The sequence below is a fragment of the Heptranchias perlo genome, chromosome 1 (assembly GCF_035084215.1).
Source record: "Heptranchias perlo isolate sHepPer1 chromosome 1, sHepPer1.hap1, whole genome shotgun sequence".
NCBI classification, from domain to species: Eukaryota; Metazoa; Chordata; class Chondrichthyes; order Hexanchiformes; family Hexanchidae; genus Heptranchias; species Heptranchias perlo.
Window position 1 is genome coordinate 124,635,629 of NC_090325.1, and position 24,652 is coordinate 124,660,280.

General features: G+C 45.3%; 1 protein-coding gene across 1 annotated transcript in view; it reads left to right on the forward strand.

Moving 5' to 3' along the window:
* The window catches only part of prss12 (serine protease 12), a 145,738-nt gene that overhangs the window by 85,006 nt on the left and 36,080 nt on the right, over window positions 1-24,652 (forward strand). The window contains exons 9-11 of the mRNA XM_067990925.1: window positions 10,078-10,283; window positions 21,386-21,464; window positions 23,181-23,303. Coding sequence (XP_067847026.1) covers window positions 10,078-10,283; window positions 21,386-21,464; window positions 23,181-23,303 — 408 coding nt within the window. The remainder of the gene's footprint in view (window positions 1-10,077; window positions 10,284-21,385; window positions 21,465-23,180; window positions 23,304-24,652) is intronic.

Genomic DNA, 24,652 nt, shown 5'->3' on the forward strand with positions numbered 1-24,652 from the left:
GGGGTGGGGGGAACATGTGAAATTTTGCGAATCCCTTCAAGGGACCTTTGGTTATCCTTGCCCTTCAGGAGGACTTGGCTGAGGATAGTGAGGCATGGTACTGTTTAGCATAGTTGAGACAGATCTGGCACTGAAAAACTAGGCCAGTCATGTGCTGGGTGTGCTCAAGATTATGGCCGTCAGTCTTACAGGAGCAAAGATGGGAATTGTACCAGGAAAAGAAGAGGAGTGAAAGACAGGGAGTCATTTGAAATATAATGATAGGGAGCAGTTGAGTAGGTCAGCAGTGGTAATGAAGTTGTGATGTGCGTGTAGATCCAAAAGAGAGGGATTTGAGAGTTTAGGACTGAATTTGTGAGGGAGATAAAAGAGTTTTTTCCAGAGGTGGAGGGTGAGGGTAGTGGGGTTGGAAGATGGCAGGGGAATACAGATGGTAAAGGAGACAAGGAAATGGTCAGAGTTACTCTTATTGGTGATCAAGACTTCAGAAGTAGATAGGCCCATGAGATGGCAAGGTTGAGCAGGATGGCCATGGATGTGGGAGATTGAGTGAGAGCAGGAGGACTAGGGGAGTTTAGGTATAGGTGGAAATCACCAACGATGAGCAGCTTCTAGCTGCACAGACTAAGGGAGGTGAGAACAGAGGAGATCTTGATGATGAACTTGCTATGGGGCTTAGGAGCACAGCAGATGATGATGGTTTTAACTGAGAGGCAGGAAGGATGAAAGAGGGCAAGTGCTTGAAGGAAGAGAAGGTACCAGAGGAGTAGAAGGAGAGGCTAAGGTGTGACAAAACGTAAGCCACTGCCATGGTGGTTTGGGTGGGACAAGTGATGGGAATGTGTTGTAATTTGGGTGGGCTTCAGTGAGGGGAAGGAAGTTCCCTGTCAGGGCCAGATGTCATTAGATTTGTCTACAATGAAATCGTGGGTGGGGCTAACATTGTTTGTGAATGAGCAAACATTCTGGAGGTTATGCGGAGAGGGGGAAGGAGCAATGGAAGAAATAAGAGGGTTGGGGAGGAAGGTGCTTCATGAATGCAAGGAGTTTCTTTTTCTATTTAGTGAAAAAAGCCCTAACTTTACAAGCCTCTCTTCATAACCTAACTCCTCATCCTAGTAAATCTATGCTGCACTTTTACCATTGATTTTATATCTTTCCTGTAGTGGGATGCCATATGTATATATTCATCCCTTTCACCCAAGTTTCTCAATAATAATAATAACAACAAAAATGTACCTAAACATTCACACTAACATTTAAGTCTCAATTTTGTGATCCCTACAAAAATGGGCTTGTGCTGGCCCAAATTGTGGGTACACTTGACCCGTAGCACAGAAGGCAAGCTGAACCGAATTTTCTCATATAAGCTCCGCCTCCCATTTTGGCAGGCAAATCAAAAATACCCCAGAAACCGTAGCCTACAGCACACTTGACTAGAGATCCATTGTAGGAGCAGCTCTTAAATGCTTGCTACTACTCCACAAAAAGATAAGTTGTGATGGTGGCACAAAAGTGCGGTAGTCATTCATAATGGCGCGGTGGCGATCATGAGTGGCACCGCTCCACTTGATGCTGAAGAGTTGGCAGTCCTCCTGCAGAGGGTGCAACAAAGGAGGGTGGTCCTATTTGGGGCTGAATGCCATCCTCTAGTGAAAGTAGAGATGCCAGCTGCATGGTTAAAGATTACCACCTGAGTCTATGCGGTCATCCAGCTCCCTCATATCTGATTAATCAATAGCAGGGCAAAGGTGAGTGTGCTCCCCAACTTTAGCAGATATTTCTTAGGAGATTCATTAAGCATAGCACAAGTTGGGAACTCCTGCACCTCTGAGAGGAACCATTGCAAGCATTGTGCACAAACATTGCCCCTTTTACACTCTTTTATTATTCCTAAGGGACATGGCACACTCTTCCTGAAGGTTAAGGTAGTAGTTGAGCATTAGCAAACAGATGGTGAAGCATCCAGGCCGATGTGCTCTTCTGCTTTAGGGGCTTTCCCAGTGGAGTCAGTAACTATGGATGTAGATGGTTGCCCTGTTCCTTCCACCCAATGTTTCTCATTCTTCAGATAACGTGGACACCTTGGACAGTCACACGGTGATGGAATCATAGGGGGCTAAGTTCATTAAGGCTCATTTTCAGAAGCATAACAGACAGCACACTTCCAGTGTGTGCCTGGACCAGGAGGCCCGAGGCTTGACAGAAACTGGGCATGGGACCTCATGGAATAATTGGGGACATGCCGGTATCTGTCGCAACACCACAAGCAGCTTGCACATGTGGCCGATTGCAATTTGGGCTGTTTGCCTCGCCGGCAGCAGCCCTCAGGTAAGTCCTGGGAGTGGAGGGGAGGAGAATGGGAGGGGAAATGATCGTGGGCTGGCAGTGAAAATAAATTCCTGTTTATTGGTGGCTGTTGGTAGGCCACAATATATCCTGAAAACCTGAGCGGTGCAGGCCTGGCTCCTGCTCCTGCCAGTGCTGTCGAATTCCTCCAAGGGATCCTTAAACAGGAGTTACGTCCTTCATTAACATATTCAAGAGGCCTAATGCCTGTTTTATGTGGCCGCCTAAAAAAGGCCCTAACAAATTTAGTAGTGGCCCGAACACACTCGCGCTGCTAAATTCGTCATCGAGCGCAACAATGTTGAATTTCTCCCCTGTAGTTTCTGCCTGGATGATGGCCATTAATCTGCATGATGAGGTTTTTGTGGTCAGATGCCACCTAAATGTTAATGACAAATCCTTTATCTTCATAAAGACTGGAGTTGACCTCAAGTGCCCTGGTGCCCAAGAGTACCACGTGTAGTTCCTTGCACTCAAGAGAACCCTGCTATCCAGTGGAAGCTACGTATTGTGATGGTTTCTTTCTGTCGGAAAAATAATGAACTTGTTAACTTTTGCAAACATAGCGGTTATCACTCCTATGGAGACTGCCTGGTTTGACAAATCTTTCCTTGAATGGTGTGGAAGGTACGCTATGGCATGAAAATATCATGCTGTGCTAATGTGCACTTCCATAAACACAGCCGTCTCTGATACAGATGAGCTGTGCCGACCGCTGAGCAGCAAATTGCACAGCTCTGTGGCAGCCTGTCTTGTGAAGCAGAAGCAGTGAATACAGGCGACATCAGGTGCAGATCCTGGGGTAGTGATGGGCGTGGCCAGAAAGTCTCAGGGATCATTGCACCACCATTTGTTGGTCCCTCATTACCTCCTCTTCATCATTTTAATGATGCAGCACGTAGGAAACCCCCAATGGAATATCGATCCTCCCTTCTTTATAAGGTGCATGCCAAGGCCAGCAGAAACCAAGAATAATAAAGAAAATTATTCACAAGAGAAAAACCCAAAAATGGAGGCCTACACAGCAAAACTAATTATTGTATTGAGCAAAATGCAGTCACAGGTACCTGAAAATTTAAATAAAAATTAACTTAGAATAGTTTCTTTTCCTTTTAACAGGCCTCCAAAACAAAAGTAAAGCAAACAAGTCCCAAAATAATCCTGCTGCACCCAAACTTATGGGCGAGGTTCATGTTGTCGACAGAGCCTTGTCCAATGTCAGAAAATCTGACCGGGATCCTTCAGAGCCTCATTATCAAAGGTCTGTGAGGCCCACGAACCCCTATCAGTTTATGGTAGCTCACAAACAGCTGACCTTACATGGATTACTTTGTCACGCAAGAGCATATAAACGGTCAGATATAGCAGTCGTAATATTTGCGAGAAGTGTTTTCCTGTTCAGGAATTTCTCTTTTGTTTGAACAAGATTGGTAAAAACATTTTCTTTCTAAGCACACTCTTTATTACATGAATGTGCACAGCAGGAAATTCCATCAGCTTCCTATAGAACGATGTTACTGTTGGGCAATCACAGCTGCTCCAGAATTGAGCTGCCATATGCTGTAATTATTTCAACATTTACTAAAGCCCATTTAGCATGACTTTGGGTGGCCTCTTCACAAAAAGCCCAGTGTATTATCTGGCAAATATGCTCAGCTCTGGGTGGCCACTGCTCTTGTGTATCTCAGATCTCATAGGTGGAGGCTAGTCCTCTTATGGACAATGCACAATTTGATTTATTTTTTCCCCATGAAAGTGAAGGATATCAGTCCTTGGAAGTTGAACGTTTTTCCATCCAGTGCCAGCATCAGCACTGCCTGCCTAGACTTAACAGTACCAGATGAAAAGTAAAGTTTGTTCAAATCTACTCAGATTCAAAAGTGTGTCTTAACTCCTTTCTCCCATCTCATCTGCCGCACCAAGTATAACTTTTGAATTTCACACACCAGCCATTCTTGCGGTTCGTCCGAGTGAGAGTACATTTTAATGCTAATTAATCCCCAATTTAGTGGACTTGTGCCTACTAGAGACTGGGACAAGATTGTCCAAATTAATTTTATTTAGAAAAATTACATCCAACTTTCCTACTCCTTAGTTTTGCACACATAATAGTGGCACCGTGGATTGCTGCAAAATGAAGGCATTGTGAATTTATTCCCAATGTTCTGTTCCTGTGGTCTGACACAATCTGCACATGAATGGAATGAAAGCCTTTCCTCTTAATTTATGCCATGGGGTTATTGCGAGGGAGGTTCTGATGCTGCAAATGTCACCAGTGGTGAGTTTGAAGGATGTGGATGCGTAAAATTTGAATGGTGTGGTAACCACAGCCATGAGTAGCACTGTTCCTGCGGTAGAGCATAAGTCAAGGTCAGGCTCAAAGAGATGGTGTAATATTGTGACAGTCTCTGTTCTGAAAAGTAGTTGATCAAGGGAAGCCTCTTTAGACATCTCCAAGTACGTGTGTCCATATCTGAAGAATTGGCTCCTGAGACAAAGCCAAGTTGGAAACTAGACTCCTGAGGTGCAATTGTTCCTGCTTTTCTTCCCTCTGCCTGAACTTCTCTTTTTCCTCCAATTCCAGTATGGCCAGTGGAATTCCCATGGATATTAGGAATACTATGGTTGCTGCTCATGAAGCAGCAGTTGTGAGTAACAGTGTTGTGACTAAAGTTATAAAAAATAAAGTCTTGCAATGCAAAAATGAAAACACTAGCAGCAAGTAATGCACCAAGGATACTCGGGTGCAGCTATGTGAAAGGAAAAGAAAAACTGAACTTTAAACACACCTTTGAGAATCAAACTTCTAAAAGCCAGAGCAGGAGATCCCATCAGTGCCCATTTTTAAAATTCTCTCTCTCTCTCTCTCTCTGCCATTTTGAGTTTCTTTCTGCCTGTCTGTGTAATAGACACAATGTATATCGAGTGTACTGGGACGTGCTGTTCTCCGTGACTGGCCTGTTTGAATAACAACGACACCTTTTGATTGGTGTGATGCTGTCCCAACATAGTATAAGATATGCGATTTGAGAACCTTTTCATTCATTCATCTGACGAAGGAGATAATCTCCGAAAGCTTGTGATTTTAAAATAAATTTGTTGGACGATAACCTGGTGTTGTAAGATTCCTTACATTTTATACTGCAGAGAGATGATGAAAAAGTGAACAGGTGATTTCGGTCTGGGACTAATTTACATAGCATTGCCTAAAATTAATAGTTGTATTGAGGCTCCTGCAGGCTGTGTGCGAGGCCTCTAAATATTTGACAAATTTGCAGCTTGCTGAATTTGTGCCCTGTGAATCAGGAGTTTGGGCTTATTCACCTGATTCTGTAAGTCACATTCCTGCAATGTGAGCATGTATTCTATGAGTTTACCACTGGTGACTTAACCTCTCATGTACTAATGCATTGAGTCTCTATTCAAGCAATAGCTTTGATAACTTTTTTCAGTTCTCTGATTCCCTGCTGTATGTTGGCCTGTAAATCCGCCAATCATCTCTTCTCTGCATTGTGAGTGAAACTATATCAGTAAACCCTGAACAGCTTGCTATTCACATCAATTAATATTTCTGTCCATTGAAGTTCTACATAAGCTGCCAGAAAGACAGCATGATGCATTTCTTGTCTACTTTCCTTTGAGATGCAAGCATTTCTATCCTGTAGATTCTGATTCAGCAGACTGTAACTTTCACTGTGTGTAATACAATCTAATAGGATTCTTTGGGACAAATTCAAAATCATACTTAAGAGCCAAAGCAAATGAGGAAGAGAGTAATTTAAAAAGCCATTGTTATTGTAGTTATTTATGTGAGCTTTATCCTGCATATCTGTAATGCAAGTTAAAGAGGGGTCTTACTCAAAACATTCTGATAAGTAAGCCCAGAACAAACTAGCTCAGCAGTGTAGTAGAATCCACTATGGCATCAGAGTGTAACTTTGGAACAATCTTTTCAATAGTACTAACAAACAGTAAATCTTACTGTAAGATCTTCTGTAGGGTCATGGTAGAGTCCAAATCTGCCGCAAAGTTGGATAGTCTCGTTCAGCAAGTCATGCTGCTTCTATGCTGTCAAACTACTTGTCTGACATTCAGTGTTGGATGACCTGTAATATCCTCCAGTTCAACATTGGGATGTCCAAAGCCATTGTTCATGACCTTATCATAAACTCCGTACAATTGCCACTGACTCCATCACCAGCCCGGCACTGGCTGCATTCAGGGCAAACCAATTTGGTAAAGGGAGCATCAAATAGGTGTTAGGCCCCTTATTTGCATATGCAAAGTACCTAATGTCTGTTTCAGGCCCGGATCCTGGACACCTCTTTTGATGCCAATATGGCGGCTGGTGCACTTCTGGCTCAGAATGTGCGCGCAGACACACTGCCCATCATATTGGACACTTTCACGGCCGTTAAATGCCTGTAGAATGGTCGCAGCATCATCAAATTTCCAGGCCAACATATTTTATAGAAATAATGGCCCCAATATTTACAGGGAGCCGGGGAGGGAGGGGTGCAGCATGTTTGCGGACAGTGGGGGAGCGGGGGGAGAATCTGGAAATCCAAGGAAGACGGAAGTCCTGCCAAATTTAACGACAGTGCCTCATTATCATTTTTTAATTCCGTTTCCCGCCTGGCTGCCAGCAATCGGGAAAGATCGCGGGTTGAAGAGATGGGTAAAGATTGAGGGATATCGCTCTCTCGAGTGGGACACAGACATGGCACGCAACCCGCAGTCATAAAAGTGACGGGTTGGGGTCGCATTATTTTTAACCTGACCCTCTCCCTCCAGATGTGTTATTTGGGTGCAAAGAGGATAACATTTTTTTTTTGGTCAAAAGACATTAGTATATTTTGTGAGTCCCTGTGTCACTGGCGGGGCCTTGCACACAACTAACATATATTAGAAAATTGCAGGCGTGCTGTGGGGTGCCTCACATTTTTTTTATTCGTTCATGGGATGTGGGCGTCACTGACAAGGCCAGCATTTATTGCCCATCCCTAATTGCCCTTGAGAAGGTGGTGGTGAGCCGCCTTCTTGAACCCCTGTAGCCTGTGTGGTGAAGGTTCTCCCACAGTGCTGATAGGTAGGGAATTCCACAATTTTGACCCAGCGACAATGAAGGAACGGCGATATATTTCCAAGTCGGGATGGTATGTAACTTGGAGGGGAACGTGCAGGTGGTGGTGTTCCCATGTGCCTGCTGCCCTTGTCCTTGTAGGTGGTAGAGGTTGCGGGTTTGGGAGGTGCTGTCGAAGAAGCCTTGGCGAGTTGCTGCAGTGCATCCTGTGGATGGTACACACTGCAGCCACAGTGCGCCGGTGGTGAAGGGAGTGAATGTTTAGGGTGGTGGATGGGGTCCCAATCAAGCGGGCTGCTTTGTCCTGGATGGTGTCGAGCTTCTTGTGTTGTTGGAGCTGCTCTCATCCAGGCAAGTGGAGAGTATTCCATCACACTCCTGACTTGTGCCTTGTAAATGGTGGAAAGGATTTGCGGAGTCAGGAGGTGAGTCACTCACCGCAGAATACCCAGCCTCTGACCTGCTCTTGTAGTCACAATATTTATGTGGTTGGTCCAGTTAAGTTTCTGGTCAATGGTGATCCCCAGGATGTTGATGGTGGGGGATTAGGCAATGGTAATGCTGTTGAATGTCAAGGGGAGGTGGTTAGACTCTCTCTTGTTGGAGATAGTCATTGTCTGGCACTTGCCTGGCGCGAATGTTACTTGCCACTTATCAGCTCAAGCCTGGATGTTGTCCAGGTCTTGCCGCATGCGGGCTCGGACTGCTTCATTATCTGAGGGGGTGCAAATGGAACTGAACACTGTGCAATCATCAGCGAACATCTCCACTTCTGACCTTATGATGGAGGGAAGGTCATTGATGAAGTAGCTGAAGACTGTTGGGCCTAGGACACTGCCCAAAGGAACTCCTGCTGCGATGTCCTGGGGCTGAGATGATTGGCCTCCAACAACCGCTACCATCTTCCTTTGTGCTAGATATGACTCTGGAGAGTTTTCCCCCTGATTCACATTGACTTCAATTTTACTTGGGCTCCTTGATGCCACACTCCTTGAAATGCTGCCTTGATGTCAAGGGCAGTCACTCTCACCTCACCTCTGGAATTCAGCTCTTCTGTCTATGTTTGGACCAAGGCTGTAGTGAGGTCTGAAGCCGAGTGGTCCTGGCGGAACCCAAACTGAGCATCGGTGAGCAGGTTATTGGTGAGTAAGTGCCGCTTGATAGCACTGTCGACGACACCTTCCATCACTTTGCTGATGATTGAGAGTAGACTGATGGGGCGGTAATTGGCCGGATTGGATTTGTCCTGCTTTTAGTGGACAGGACATACCTGGGCAAATTTCCACTTTGTTGGGTAGATGCCAGTGTTGTAGCTGTACTGGAACAGCTTGGCTAGGGGCGTGGCTAGTTCTGGAGCACAAGTCTTCTGCACTACAGCTGGGTGCTACTTAATGAACTGTATCTACTTAATAGGAGTTACAGCTAATGATATTCAGTAATCAATAGGGTGCAGATAGCAAATGATTTTGAATTTCTGTTCAGTTTACAGAAACAGTTAGTGAAGTTTGTAGTTAATATTCATAATTTGGGACTCATTTTGTCCTCAGATCAAAGCTATGCTGCCATCTTATTGACTATTGGGCAGTACAATTTGTGAAATAGTCCACTTGGTTTCTATGGTAGCAATGTCTAAACACTCAGCCAGCAATCTAAACCTGGCCAACTGACCAATGTTATCAAATTGCATTGCTAGTGGGGACTCTCGCTTGCCTGGAATGCATATCAGGAAATTATGAACGTATTGCTCAACATATTCTGTCAGATTAAATTAGTAACAGAAAATCATGGGGAATATGCCTGTGAATTCAATGGCTTCTACTTTTGCTCCAGAAGCAAGGATTTGTAAAATCGGCCCTTACTTGTACATACGAACATACAGAAAATGACAGATGGCAAAAGACCTACTGGTCCATCCAGCCTGTCCCATACAGTTGTGATACCTTGTGTAGGGCAATACAGACACTGCCCACTCCACCCAGAGCCATATAATCCCCTGGGAGAGGTGAAAAACCAGTGCACAGATTGAAAACACCAGTGACAAGGTTGCATTAGAATATTTGCAAACTTTATTTTCTTATACGTATGCAAGAAAAATGGAGTGCAATCTGGGTTAAAGAAACTCTTTAGCTTTGTAATTTCTTATTTTGGTCCCTTGCTCACGTTGAACGTGTCCCTGCATCATTCCTGTCAGGAAGGGAAAGCAGGAAACCTGCTCCCATGAGTCTGTCAATGCTTCTCATGTCCAACCATTAGCAAGGATGACCTAGTATCAGTGGCCTTACTCTACCTTCCTTTGGGGCAGCAGTTGCCCCTGTCCATGGACTGTCTCCTTCTGGCATAGATGAAATTGGGAACTCACTGCATCGGTCACATGGATCCCATATCCTGTAACTATATGGCATAATGTCATAGGTTCCAATACATTTCATCACCCAGAACATTTTTGCTGCTCGTGGTATTATATGGTTGCCACATGGACATCAAAATTAGTCAGTCAGTGGAGAATGACCGATGTATGTAGAACTTTAACTATTATTTCAAGATTGTGGCATTTCCTTTGAAAAGAACTATGTTAAAAATGTGTTAATAAAAGAAGCTAATAAAGGTCTGATGTCTTCTGAGTATCACATGTGTTTTGCTTTAAGGGGCCCAGCCAAGGCAAGATCACTGGCTTATTTTGGCGATGGTGTGGGGCCGATACACATGGATAATGTGAAATGCATTGGGACTGAACAAACATTGGCAGATTGCATCAAGCAAGCTATTGGAACACACAACTGTCGACACAGTGAGGATGCTGGTGTGATCTGTGACTATAGTGGCCAAAAAGCAGGAATCCTAGGCAACATAGGTAAACGTTTTCGACTTCTATTGACTAAATCAGTTGTTTAAATAGTTATTGTGGAGGAAGGTTTCCTCTGAGCAGTAGGTTTAATAAAATCATAAATGCATCTTTGTAAATGGGATTATACATTTGCTACACCTAGCGCACACAGTTAACCCTCCCCCTGTAATATACCTGATCTTAACTATGAATAACTGTGAATAAATGGAATAAACTGTGAATAAATTGCTTTTACCTCAAAGGGTCAACTTTATGAGGCTCCACTGTCAATGCCAAGCATAATGCTGAGGGCAAGTGCAAGTTGGAGAATTAGGTTAGCATGTCGCATGTCTAATGTACAGAGGGTCACATTTTGCGGCTAAGAAAAATGTTGTCATTTCTGAGGCTGAATTGATGGCAAATGGATACCTCATTATGGCTCCAAGAATGACTTAAATAGGTCCCTGATTGGATCTTGCGGCTTTCTGGTCACCTGCCCCCTAAAGTGCTGCTTGCTGATTTAAAACGGGAATTGCGGTGTGTGAATGGCATTCTTAAAGGTGAGAATCACTTGTTAATTTTTGGTAGGAAAGTATTTTTTTGCCTATTCTATTGCTTTGTCCGCATGTTAATTGGAAGATTTTGGCTTCGGTTTAGGTGTGATTTTTTTTTGCATTACAAGACTTTTATTTCCAACCATATTTCTCACAGCTATCTTGTTTCCAGTTGCTATTTTGCTTGCAATGTGGGCAGGATGCACACTATTTTGGGAATTCCAATGGTGTTCCTAGATTTTGCAGAGGTAGAGGGAACAAGAGAGCCAACTGTACCCCACGCATTATGTACGCACCAGTCCATAACCCAGGATTGACATTTGCTGGCCCAGATAGCCCTTTGTGACCATGCCAGAGGAGGCCTGTCTTTGGTGCCTCCACTTCAAAAAGGCGGTTGCCATGCTCTCTTGGAGACTGGACTGCAGACAACGTACCAGGGTTCCCAAGAGCAGGGCATTGCAGATGACCCCAATGTACTGTATAGATCATTGAGAATGACTGCAACCTCTTGACAGGTGAAGTGCACTTCCTAAAATGCCAAACCATGGAACACTCCTTGCACCTACATCTTACAGTTATATATCACTTTGCCCACAATCATGCCTTGGCAAAGGCTGACAAATAATTAAAACCCATTTTGAAGCTTTATAAAGGTGAAACAATATTTGCTCCCATAGACAGCCACTTTAAATTTAAGATGCTGGCCAACTTTTTCTTTTTCTCCTGCACAAGGCCGAAGATGTGCTGGGAGGTTATGCTAATTATTCAAACGAGCTGACTGCAAAATTGGGCACTGTCATCTCAGTGCTCCATAGGTTAGCTTGGGCAAGGCAGATATTGCTATGTCTCTGCAGTACATACTCGTGATATTATCAATCATACTAGCAGTTCGCTGATACTGATGAGCCTCCACTTTCTTCATTTAAGTGGACTGGGAACTCCTTCAAAAGAACACTAGCTCAAGTGGGACCATGATGTATTCCCAACTCTAACGGTCAAAAGTTCAAATTCAGCCACCTATCCGTTTTGGACGGACCAATTTGGTTTATGAGTATGCTCCCGGTTGAGGCCGTCCTCATGGGTGCGGAACTTGGCTATCAATTTCTGCTCGACGATTTTGCGTTGTCGTGTGTCTCGAAGGCCGCCTTGGAGTACGCTTACCCGAAGGTCGGTGGATGAATGTCCATGACTGCTGAAGTGTTCCCCGACTGGGAGGGAACCCTCCTGTTTGGCGATTGTTGCGCGGTGTCCGTTCATCCGTTGTCGCAGCGTCTGCATGGTCTCGCCAATGTACCATGCTCTGGGGCATCCTTTCCTGCAACGTATGAGGTAGACAACGTTGGCCGAGTCACAGGAGTATGAACCATGTACCTGGTGTGTCGTGTCATCTCGTGTGATGGTGGTATCTGTGTCGATGATCTGGCATGTCTTGCAGAGGTTACCGTGGCAGGGTTGTGTGGCGTCGTGGACGCTGTTCTCTTGAAAGCTAGGTAGTTTGCTGCGAACGATGGTCTGTTTGAGGTTGGGTGGCTGTTTAAAGGCGAGTAGTGGAGGTGTGGGGATGGCCATAGCGAGGTGTTTGTCCTCATTGATGACATGTTGAAGGCTGCGGAGAACATGGCGTAGTTTCTCCGCTCCGGGGAAGTACTGGACGACAAAGGGTACTCTGTTGGTTGCGTCCCGTGTTAGTCTCCTGAGGAGGTCTATGCGATTTTTTGCTGTGGCCCGTCGGAACTGTCGATCGATGAGTCGAGCGTCATATCCCGTTCTTACTAGGGCGTCTTTCAGCGTCTGTAGGTGTCCATCGCGTTCCTCCTCGTCTGAGCAGACCCTGTGTATTCGCAGGGCCTGTCCATAGGGGATGGCCTCTTTGACGTGGTTAGGGTGGAAGCTGGAAAAGTGGAGCATCGTGAGGTTGTCCGTGGGCTTGCGGTAGAGTGAGGTGCTGAGGTGCCCGTCTTTGATGGAGATTCGTGTGTCCAAGAAAGAAACTGATTCTGAGGAGTAGTCCATGGTGAGCTTGATGGTGGGATGGAACTTGTTGATGTTATCGTGTAGTCTCTTTAGTGATTCCTTGCCGTGGGTCCATAGAAAGAAAATGTCGTCGATGTATCTGGTGTATAGTGTTGGTTGGAGGTCTTGTGCAGTGAAGAAGTCCTGCTCGAACTTGTGCATGAAAATGTTGGCGTATTGGGGTGCGAATTTGGTCCCCATGGCTGTTCCGTGTGTTTGGGTAAAGAACTGGTTATCGAAGGTGAAGACATTGTGATCCAGGATGAAGCGGATGAGTTGTAGGATGGCTTCCGGAGATTGGCTGTTGTTGGTGTTGAGTATTGATGCTGTCGCAGCGATGCCGTCATCGTGGGGGATACTGGTGTATAGTGCCGAGACGTCCATCGTGGTGAGAAGTGTTCCTGGTTCAACTGGTCCGTGGGTACTGAGTTTTTGTAGGAAGTCTGTAGTGTCGCGACAGAAGCTGGGGGTTCCCTGTACGATGGGTTTCAGGATGCCCTCGATGTATCCAGAGAGGTTCTCACACAGGGTTCCGTTGCCTGATACGATGGGACGTCCGGGTGTGTTGGCTTTGTGTATCTTTGGGAGGCAGTAGAAGTCTCCCACGCGGGGATTACGTGGGATGAGAATGCGTAGGATGCTTTGAAGGTCTGGATCGAAGGTCTTGATCAGTTTGTTGAGCTGGTGGGTGTGTTCTTTGGTCGGATCTGCGGGTAACCGTCTGTAGTGTTCCTGGTTGTCCAGTTGTCGGTATGCTTCTTTGCAATAGTCTGTTCTGTTCTGTATGACTATGGCTCCTCCTTTGTCCGCTGGTTTGATGACGATGTTGCGGTTGGTCTTGAGAGCGTTGATGGCGTTGCGTTGTGCTCGGGTGACATTCTGGACTGTCTTCTGAGTGCGGCTGATGAATCTGGCATTGACGCATTTCCTGACAGCTTGAGCATACATGTCCAGCTGAGGGCAGCGACCCTCCGGAGGAGTCCAGTTTGACTCTTTCCTCTTCGGTTGCTGTACCGCGGATCCCTCTGTCTGCTGTTCCGGATCGTCGATTGTCTCATTGGGTTCGCTGCTGAAATCTTGGGGTTTGTGGTAGAATTCCCGGAGCCTCATTCTCCTGATGAATTCCTCTGTGTCCGCCGCGAGACTAGTGGGGTCCATTTTGGTAGTGGGGCAGAAATTGAGCCCTCGGCTGAGAACTTCGATTTCGTCTGGTTGAAGGGTGTGGTCGGATAAATTGACAATAGACTTCCCTGTGGTTGCAACCGTGGTACCAGGGGAAGCTTGGTCGTTGCTGGTGGTGATGCCGAGTTTCTCAAGCTTCCTGCTCTTGGTTTTCATGTAGGCAGCGTAGTTCCGTTGCCTCGTCTGTTTGGCGGTATAACGTAGCTGGTCTGCTGTGTCCTGAGTACAGGTTGAGAGTATGGACTCTATCTTGGTTTCGAGGTTGTGGCGTCTGCTGTAGAGTTGGTGTATGAGATGGTTGCGGAGTGTGCGAGAGGTACGGCGGCAGAGTCTCTCAGCGTAATCCGAGTTGTATGTGGACTTGAGTGGGTTCGTGATCTGGAGTCCTTTCGGGATCTTGTCTGCTTTCTTGCAGCTCTGTAAAAACTTGATGTCTGTGTCTAAATGCGCGATCTTCTTGGATATCCTTTCCACTGTGAGCCGGCAGTTTGTGGTGTCGATGGTAGTCATGATGTGGAGATGCCGGTGATGGACTGGGGTTGACAATTGTAAACAATTTTACAACACCAAGTTATAGTCCAGCAATTTTATTTTAAATTCACAAGCTTTCGGAGATTTTCTCCTTCAATTGTTTACAATTGTCAACCCCAGTCCATCACCGGCATCTCCACATCATGACTACCATCGACACCACAAACTGCCGGCTCACAGTGGAAAGGATATCCAAGAAGATCGCGCATTTAGACACAGACATCAAGTTTTTACAGAGCTGCAAGAAAGCAGACAAGATCCCGAAAGGACTCCAGATCACGAACCCACTCAAGTCCACATACAACTCGGATTACGCTGAGAGACTCTGCCGCCGTACCTCTCGCACACTCCGCAACCATCTCATACACCAACTCTACAGCAGACGCCACAACCTCGAAACCAAGATAGAGTCCATACTCTCAACCTGTACTCAGGACACAGCAGACCAGCTACGTTATACCGCCAAACAGACGAGGCAACGGAACTACGCTGCCTACATGAAAACCAAGAGCAGGAAGCTTGAGAAACTCGGCATCACCACCAGCAACGACCAAGCTTCCCCTGGTACCACGGTTGCAACCACAGGGAAGTCTATTGTCAATTTATCCGACCACACCCTTCAACCAGACGAAATCGAAGTTCTCAGCCGAGGGCTCAATTTCTGCCCCACTACCAAAATGGACCCCACTAGTCTCGCGGCGGACACAGAGGAATTCATCAGGAGAATGAGGCTCCGGGAATTCTACCACAAACCCCAAGATTTCAGCAGCGAACCCAATGAGACAATCGACGATCCGGAACAGCAGACAGAGGGATCCGCGGTACAGCAACCGAAGAGGAAAGAGTCAAACTGGACTCCTCCGGAGGGTCGCTGCCCTCAGCTGGACATGTATGCTCAAGCTGTCAGGAAATGCGTCAATGCCAGATTCATCAGCCGCACTCAGAAGACAGTCCAGAATGTCACCCGAGCACAACGCAACGCCATCAACGCTCTCAAGACCAACCGCAACATCGTCATCAAACCAGCGGACAAAGGAGGAGCCATAGTCATACAGAACAGAACAGACTATTGCAAAGAAGCATACCGACAACTGGACAACCAGGAACACTACAGACGGTTACCCGCAGATCCGACCAAAGAACACACCCACCAGCTCAACAAACTGATCAAGACCTTCGATCCAGACCTTCAAAGCATCCTACGCATTCTCATCCCACGTAATCCCCGCGTGGGAGACTTCTACTGCCTCCCAAAGATACACAAAGCCAACACACCCGGACGTCCCATCGTATCAGGCAACGGAACCCTGTGTGAGAACCTCTCTGGATACATCGAGGGCATCCTGAAACCCATCGTACAGGGAACCCCCAGCTTCTGTCGCGACACTACAGACTTCCTACAAAAACTCAGTACCCACGGACCAGTTGAACCAGGAACACTTCTCACCACGATGGACGTCTCGGCACTATACACCAGTATCCCCCACGATGACGGCATCGCTGCGACAGCATCAATACTCAACACCAACAACAGCCAATCTCCGGAAGCCATCCTACAACTCATCCGCTTCATCCTGGATCACAATGTCTTCACCTTCGATAACCAGTTCTTTACCCAAACACACGGAACAGCCATGGGGACCAAATTCGCACCCCAATACGCCAACATTTTCATGCACAAGTTCGAGCAGGACTTCTTCACTGCACAAGACCTCCAACCAACACTATACACCAGATACATCGACGACATTTTCTTTCTATGGACCCACGGCAAGGAATCACTAAAGAGACTACACGATAACATCAACAAGTTCCATCCCACCATCAAGCTCACCATGGACTACTCCTCAGAATCAGTTTCTTTCTTGGACACACGAATCTCCATCAAAGACGGGCACCTCAGCACCTCACTCTACCGCAAGCCCACGGACAACCTCACGATGCTCCACTTTTCCAGCTTCCACCCTAACCACGTCAAAGAGGCCATCCCCTATGGACAGGCCCTGCGAATACACAGGGTCTGCTCAGACGAGGAGGAACGCGATGGACACCTACAGACGCTGAAAGACGCCCTAGTAAGAACGGGATATGACGCTCGACTCATCGATCGACAGTTCCGACGGGCCACAGCAAAAAATCGCATAGACCTCCTCAGGAGACTAACACGGGACGCAACCAACAGAGTACCCTTTGTCGTCCAGTACTTCCCCGGAGCGGAGAAACTACGCCATGTTCTCCGCAGCCTTCAACATGTCATCAATGAGGACAAACACCTCGCTATGGCCATCCCCACACCTCCACTACTCGCCTTTAAACAGCCACCCAACCTCAAACAGACCATCGTTCGCAGCAAACTACCTAGCTTTCAAGAGAACAGCGTCCACGACGCCACACAACCCTGCCACGGTAACCTCTGCAAGACATGCCAGATCATCGACACAGATACCACCATCACACGAGATGACACGACACACCAGGTACATGGTTCATACTCCTGTGACTCGGCCAACGTTGTCTACCTCATACGTTGCAGGAAAGGATGCCCCAGAGCATGGTACATTGGCGAGACCATGCAGACGCTGCGACAACGGATGAACGGACACCGCGCAACAATCGCCAAACAGGAGGGTTCCCTCCCAGTCGGGGAACACTTCAGCAGTCATGGACATTCATCCACCGACCTTCGGGTAAGCGTACTCCAAGGCGGCCTTCGAGACACACGACAACGCAAAATCGTCGAGCAGAAATTGATAGCCAAGTTCCGCACCCATGAGGACGGCCTCAACCGGGATCTTGGGTTCATGTCACGCTACACGTTACCCCACCAGCGAACAAATGTTATCTGTTTTTAATATAATGGGTCATTTGCTGGCTCTCTCTGCCTTCCGGATGTTTCTGCCTCTCTCTGTGTTTTTTTTTTCTCTGTTTTTTTTCCCTGTTTGTTTTTTTGTTGAATGTGTATTCGGGGGTTCTGCAGATGACACCTCTCTGTCTGAACACGGTGATTGCCTTGGCAACGGGCAGTTGCAGGGGCAGTCTGTAAACACCATGTATTGTTCAATATGTATAAATGCGTAGGCTTCAAGGAGATCCTGAAACATTTGCCTGAGGAAGGAGAAAATCTCCGAAAGCTTGTGAATTTAAAATAAAATTGCTGGACTATAACTTGGTGTTGTAAAATTGTTTACAATGGGCAAGCTTTGCCAGCCCTTGAACCACATGCTATATGAAGATACTATACTATGTTACTACAATAACAGGATGCTCGAGATTGAAGAACTCTTGGTAGGACTAGCCTTAATCCGCAGAAGCGCACCTCCCATTGATCAATCATAAGGAGTCCTGATAGCATGAAGAAACCTGCAGCCCAATCCACCCTGCCCTGCCGTCAGAGCTGAAGGGGTAGCGCAGAGACACGAGGCGGTAGTGCATGAACCTAAAAAGAAAAAGCAGTAAAAATGTTGATGTGAAAAGGGTTTCCCCAGTTCCATTGGTTCAACAGCCTAGACTTAGGAAGCTCACTACAGCAAAACCAGAGCTTACTGATTGATGGCCTGCAGCAGAGAAATGTATAAGAGTTCTCTATCCTTCATTGAAATGAATGAGACAAAGAGCCTTATAAGTACCAGCCTGCTGGCATGATAATGTTTCCACCGAGCTGCAAGCGTAGTCTGTGGGTTTTCAAGCAGCTGAACAATTTTCTTATTTGTGAACCACATCTCTGAGAGTTAGAAATGGAATATTATTAACATTCTCTACATAAAAGCAACATACTGCTGGACCTTTCTGTGCACAAATGCTCAATTTGTATGAATAGTCTGTCAGTATGTGATAACCACTCCACTGAATATTAATATGACTGGCATTCCAAAAAGAAAAATTCAGCAAACTTCTGTGACCTCTTGAAGCTAATGGAGCGTAAAATCAGGTGGGGTGTAAAGTGAACATCTGACCTGAACTGAGAGCCGGGTGGGCTAGGTTAAAATCAGGGCTCTGGTTTCTTTTTAATGATGCAGCTTCCAGCAGGAAGGATGTTGATCTGCGCTTAACAAAACAAGAATTGGTTGCTGGCAGAGCCATTAGGTGCATCCGTAAAGTTGCTAGGGCAGATTTTTTGTTTGTAGTGCCTGGGTGTAAAGAATCGCCTGGGTGGAACAAATAGAGGAAAATCAGGCTGGGAGGATCACCCATTGTCCATTTAAATTAATAGGAGGGAAATCAGCCGGGCTCTATTACGGGTGTGTAATCCTCCCTGCCTGATTTTCTTCTATGCGTTCGGCCCATGTAATCCTTAATCCCCTAGCATTATAAGAGGAAAATATGCCTAGCTGTCTTCCCCTCTGGAAACCTGATGTGGTCAAACTTCTGCGGACTGCCCAGTGACTGATTTTCTGGACAGCGTCTAAAATGCTGATGATCCCGAATATGGCTCTGAATTTTCATTGAGTTTGTCCTGATTTCCAGCTGTAACTTCCATGGAAGATTCCTAGTTTGTGAGGTCAGCTGTAAAGGGTGGGACAGGTTGGTAGGCAGCACTTATTGGCATGCATACATGGACCATCTACTGGTAATTAGCAGTCTTGCAGTAGTCCTGTAATAAAACCATAAAACAATAGAAGTTTACTGTACAGAGGAGGCCATTTGGTCCATGGTGTCTCTGCCTGCACTTTACTAGAGCAATCCAAAACTAATCCCACTGCTCTGTTGTCTCCCCATAGTCCTGTATCTTTCTCTGCTTCAAATATTTATCCAATGATCTCTGTTGCAACCATTCGCTGTGGCAAACATTCCATGTTCCAACAACTCTTCGGGTACACATATTTCTAGTAGCCTTTCTCCTCTCTCCCTTAAATTGATGAACCCTCATCACTGACTCCTGACCCAGAGGAAATAGTCTTTCCTTGTTCAGCCTATCAAAACTTCATCATTTCAAAATCCTCCACTAAACCTCTTTTGAGCCTTCTCTGTTCCAGTGGAAACAGTTCCAATTTCCTAAGTCTCGCCTCATGACTATAGATTCCCATCACTGATATAATCCTGATGATTCTATGCTGTATGTTTTCTATGTTCCTAATGTCCTTTCTTTAATGGGGTGCCAAAACTACACACAGTGCTACATACAGCGGCCTAACCAAGGCCTGAATAAATTTATTATCTTTACTATTGTGTGCCCCCACTTATAAGCCCAAAACGTTGTTGGCCTTTTTTTAAATAGCTTTACCTAGCTCCATTTGCACTTTTATTTGGTTTCCCAACTTTAAGGGCCTGCTTTCAGTAAATGAAATTTGTAACTTTTAAACAACTGCATATGTACAATATTGCTTGCGCGCAGTTATTTCTCTAATACTGTGGAGTCCACCCCATAATGTGAATGTGGCAGATTCCAAACCTGCAACCCCAGTTCATTACAGAACTGCTTCTGCAGGAAGGTGATGGTTTTCAGTATTAAATCGTGAGCTATGAAGCAGATAGTGTTCCCGTGTAATTTAACTAAGTAACACAACTGCAGTTTTTCAACAGTTTATCTGCTGCATTTAGTTTTCAACAGTACATGAGTAAAGTACATAGGAAGATGTTTAAAGCCATATAGTAATCATTTAAGCACAGAAGAAGACAATTTTGGCCGACTGTGTCTGTACCAGTGGCAGCTTCACAATATTAAAGGGTACGGGCAAAGCGCAGGGAAATTGATTTAAAGTAGACAGCTATATTCCTGCATTTTGCCCGTACCCTTTAATATTTTTCTTCTTTAAGTGTTTATTTAACTCCCTCTTAAATGTTGCAATTGACTCAGTTTCAATAGCCACTTGTGGCAACGTTTGCATAAAATATTGGTTAGATTTTAATTTGAGCTGCCTACTGGAGCCAGAAGAGGCCGAAACAATTAAGTTTTTTACTTTCCTTGTGGAGCCAGGAAGAGTAGTGGTGTTCCTCTGGGGCCCCACATGGAAAGTTTAGGCCTCCTTGCCAATCCCCTCCCCATTCTCAATTGTGAGACCTTCCTAAAACCCTCTCCCCACAACGTACCTTAGTTGCCAGGGGACCATTCCTTCAGTCCCAGCCGGCGGCCTGTTGCCGCCCAATCTTCCCCTCTTGCCCGCCAGCCAGCTGCCGCTTCCCACTGGTTTTGAGCAAGCAACAGAAACTGGACATGCAGATGAGGCCTGGGAGTTAAAGTCACCAGGGCCTCATGCTGCTGAGGTTAGGGGGATTTGACACTTGCCTTGGCCCATGTTAAAATAGGGCCTATAAGCATTGGTACTATTGCTCCGTCCATGGCCTCTCAGTGCAGTGTTACCACATACAGACCAGAAGTTTCTAGGTTTGATTCCCAGTTTGTGCTGAGTTAGATGTTTTCAGCCGGAGCAGTAGTTAAACCACTGCAATTGGACTCAGTGCTCTGGACTAGTCAATGCAAAAATCAGCCAGGGTTCTTGCTTCTGATCACTATCCAGTGACACCAGCTGGTTTGCAGGTATTAAGTGAAAACAAAAGCAGACCTAGCTTAGTTGCCTTTCATGGATTGAATAGCCTGCTGACACTTCCTGTTTGGGTTCACATATGAAGAATGGCCACTTGGGAGAGTCAGCACCTTCGGGAGAAGAGGGGAGAAACTTGGGAAAACATTTCAAAATTTAGAGAAAAAGCTAATAGTACCATAATTTTTATAGATTGCTTCTTAGATTATACAGAATCTGGCATTGTAAACAATGGTTGATTATTACATTGAAATTTACTTGTCTGAATTATTAGTCATTTTGGGTAAAAATGTTGTCATTCTTCAGGGCTTTGGTAAACACACATTTGAAAATGAATAATTTTGGGTACCATTGCTTTTAAATATTTTAGAGTCCGCATCCTCTCTCTGTGGCTTACGATTACTGAACCAAAGGCAAAAACGGATCATCGGTGGGAAAAATTCTTTGAGGTCAGTAAGTATATTATTGCTAAAAAGCTATTTCCCTAGGAAATCATTATCTGAGTAATTTATACTTTACTTTAATATAAAGTAACATTGCTGTCAGAGTGTGTTAATTCAGGGTGTCATAACGTACACTCAAATTGGTGTTCTGTTGACCCAGTCAATGGGTTGGTAAAGCATGCATGTTCAACAATTGTAGAAACGTCTATCACAATGCTTGAGAGAATGAATACACAATACAAAGGTCTGTTCTAAAGCTTGTTGGTATAATTTGATCTGACATTAGAAAGGTTACCAGTACCATATGAGCTAAACAGTTTTTGAACGCTTGATGAATAAGCAGCCATCGTATGGTCAGAACAACTATCGCTGTAAAGGTCAGTTGGAATTTCATGCCTTGTGAAAGTGCCTCTGATGGCAAGTCTGCATCATGGCATGAACAAGGAGGCTCATGGAGCAACAGTTAAGCCACTGCAATTGGCCTCAGTGCTGTGGTCTAGCCAATGGAAAAATCGGCCAGGGCTCTTGCTCCTGATCATTATCCAGTGATGCCTGCTGGACGGTGCATGTTTGCAGGCTTTAAGTGAAGACAAGAGCAAACCTAGCTCTACTGCCCTTCATGGTTGAATAGCCATGTATCCAGAGGCACAGAACACGTCCTTGTGAGATAATTTTGTTCCCTGTCTCTGGAGACAAGAGTGCTGCCAATGGCTAAACATAATTGGCTGCTGCTGGATGGCAGAGGTAACATTTTGTTCCGTTGACAGTTTGAGCTCTCAGCCCACCGATACAGGACAGCAATGCTCTTTACACACTGTTGGTCTGTATGGAATTTCTCCCAACGTTGAGCACCATCTTGAGCCTCTGTGGCCAGAAATGTAAAGTGGCATACACAACATTTGAACAAGTTGCTTTGATATTGCCACTCGGGTTCAAGCCCCACTCCAGAGACTTGAGCACATAATCTAAAGTATACAGTAGTGAGGGAGTGCTGCACTGTTGGAGGTGTCGTCTTTTGGATGACATGTTAAACCGAGGCCCTGTCTGCTCTCTCAGGTGGACATAAAAGATCCCACAGCATTATTTCAAAGAAGAGCAGGGGAGTTCTCCCTGGTGTCCTGGCCAATATTTATCCCTCAATCAACATCACTATAAAAAGAGATTATCTGGTCATTACCACATTGTTGTTTGTGGGACCTTGCTGTGCACAAATTGGCTGCCGCGTTTCCTACATTACAATGACTACACTTCAATAAGTATTTCATTGGCTGTGAAGCGCTTTTGGGATGTCATGATGTCTCATGAAAGGCGCTAAACAAATGCAAGTTCTTTCTTTTCTTTAGTGCTCTGAATCTACACCGCAATGTAAACAGATTTCAGAGCACCAGCCGCCTTGGCACATTGTGAAGTGCTTACGCAATTTAACGGCTTAAGATTTGAAAAATAACACCCTGTGTAATCACTGTTATTTGTATCCAGTTCTTCAGTTTGGTAGATAATGAAAATGTATTTGAAACACGGTCAATTCCTAGCCTTAGCTGCCAAAACAACAACAGGGAAGTTCTTATGACACATCTGCAAAGGCAAAACAGCGAGGGCAAAACTGTCGACGTGTGTGTCAAGATCCATGTGCGAGCTCCTTAATTGTGTTTGCTAGGCCTCTGCTGAATAATGGTGTATTGAATAATGCCTTTTTAATGTTTGGCTTCCTGCCTTACACAGGGGTGGGTGGCCATGGCAGGCAGCCATCCGGCTGAGAGCATCCCATGGAGATGGGAGATTGCTGTGCGGTGCCACTCTCATTGGCAGCTGTTGGGTCCTCACTGCAGCTCACTGCTTTAAAAGGTCAGTCTTTTAATTGAAATAATTTAATTAACATAATTAAAAGGAGATAATGATCTTTCTTCCTGGCGTGCTGTATTGTAATCCAGTGCAGCTTGTTGCAATTGGTTTCTAATGGCTCGACACAGGTCATATTTATGTGGATAACTGTTGCAGGTGTTAGCCTACAAATGTGTAAGATAACTCAGGATTAATGGAGTTTGTCTTTAAAGGAGCAGATTGACTCTGAAGACTTTTTTTTGGTTGTAAATCTTCTCGGAAAGTTTTTGCTTACAATGTTATTTTTAGGTGAAATAGATTTTTTGTAACATAGCCAGGCAGCAATGAATGTGCCTTCTCACTAGATTAAAGACTGATTAAAAACTGATAAATGAAACCAAGGCTGCATTTACACTACAACTGTAATGCTGGTTTCATTCTATATGGTTGCTAAAGTTGTGTAAATCTAGATTCAGGTCTCAACCTGATTCCTAAATGAAAGACTTGAGACCACCTTCAGTAGACACTTTCACATTACTTGGACTTCCACGATTGGGATAGTATAACTCTAGGATGGACAGACTTGGTGACTTTATACATTTATTTTTAATCTGCTTACAGGGATTCTTACAGGTTATAGAAAAAAAATTGCATATGCTTGTATGAGAAGGAAAATAGGGAAAGCTGTTGTCAAAGATAGGAGACTCCTGACCACTCCAAAAATGCAACCACAGAGCTCCTTTGTCACTGAGCTCTGTGCAAAGCCCAGCTAGCAATTCAACTTAGATCTGCTAACTGAGCATTGCACTCTAATGATATTTGTGTCAGACCAGAAATTGCAGTATAACCGGACCCAAGACTACAACAACTAATTGCAGGGCTGAGGTAGATTCAGAGAACAATTTTGATATTAATCCCTTGTCTATAGAGCTTTCTGTACGTTATAGAAAAAAATTAAGTGTATCCTAATATTGGGAGGAAAATCAGGCAATTCAAGAGAGAAAGACAGAGATAACTGGTGGCCTGTTAGTAGCTTTTTAAAAAATGTAGTAGCAATTTTAAAACTGCAATAAAAGGTGCATAACACCAAACAGGCAAGTTCCTGGAGAATGCAACCAAAGTCCCAATTTTAACCGGGGGTAAGAGGTGAGGGTGGGGTCGGAGGGGCAAGCCTCAGTCTCTCCTCAGCTTGCCGACTTGAGGCATAGGCACCATTTAAATATACCAGGCCTGACTCCTGCCCGACCCTGGCATCAATGACGTCAGGCTGGCGGGTGGGAGTCAGGCAGGAGGCCAAGGCCGGGAACCCTCGGGAACGGTCCCCAGCAGTCAGGTAAGTGGTGGTGGAGGGTAGGCAATTGTGGTAGGGGAAG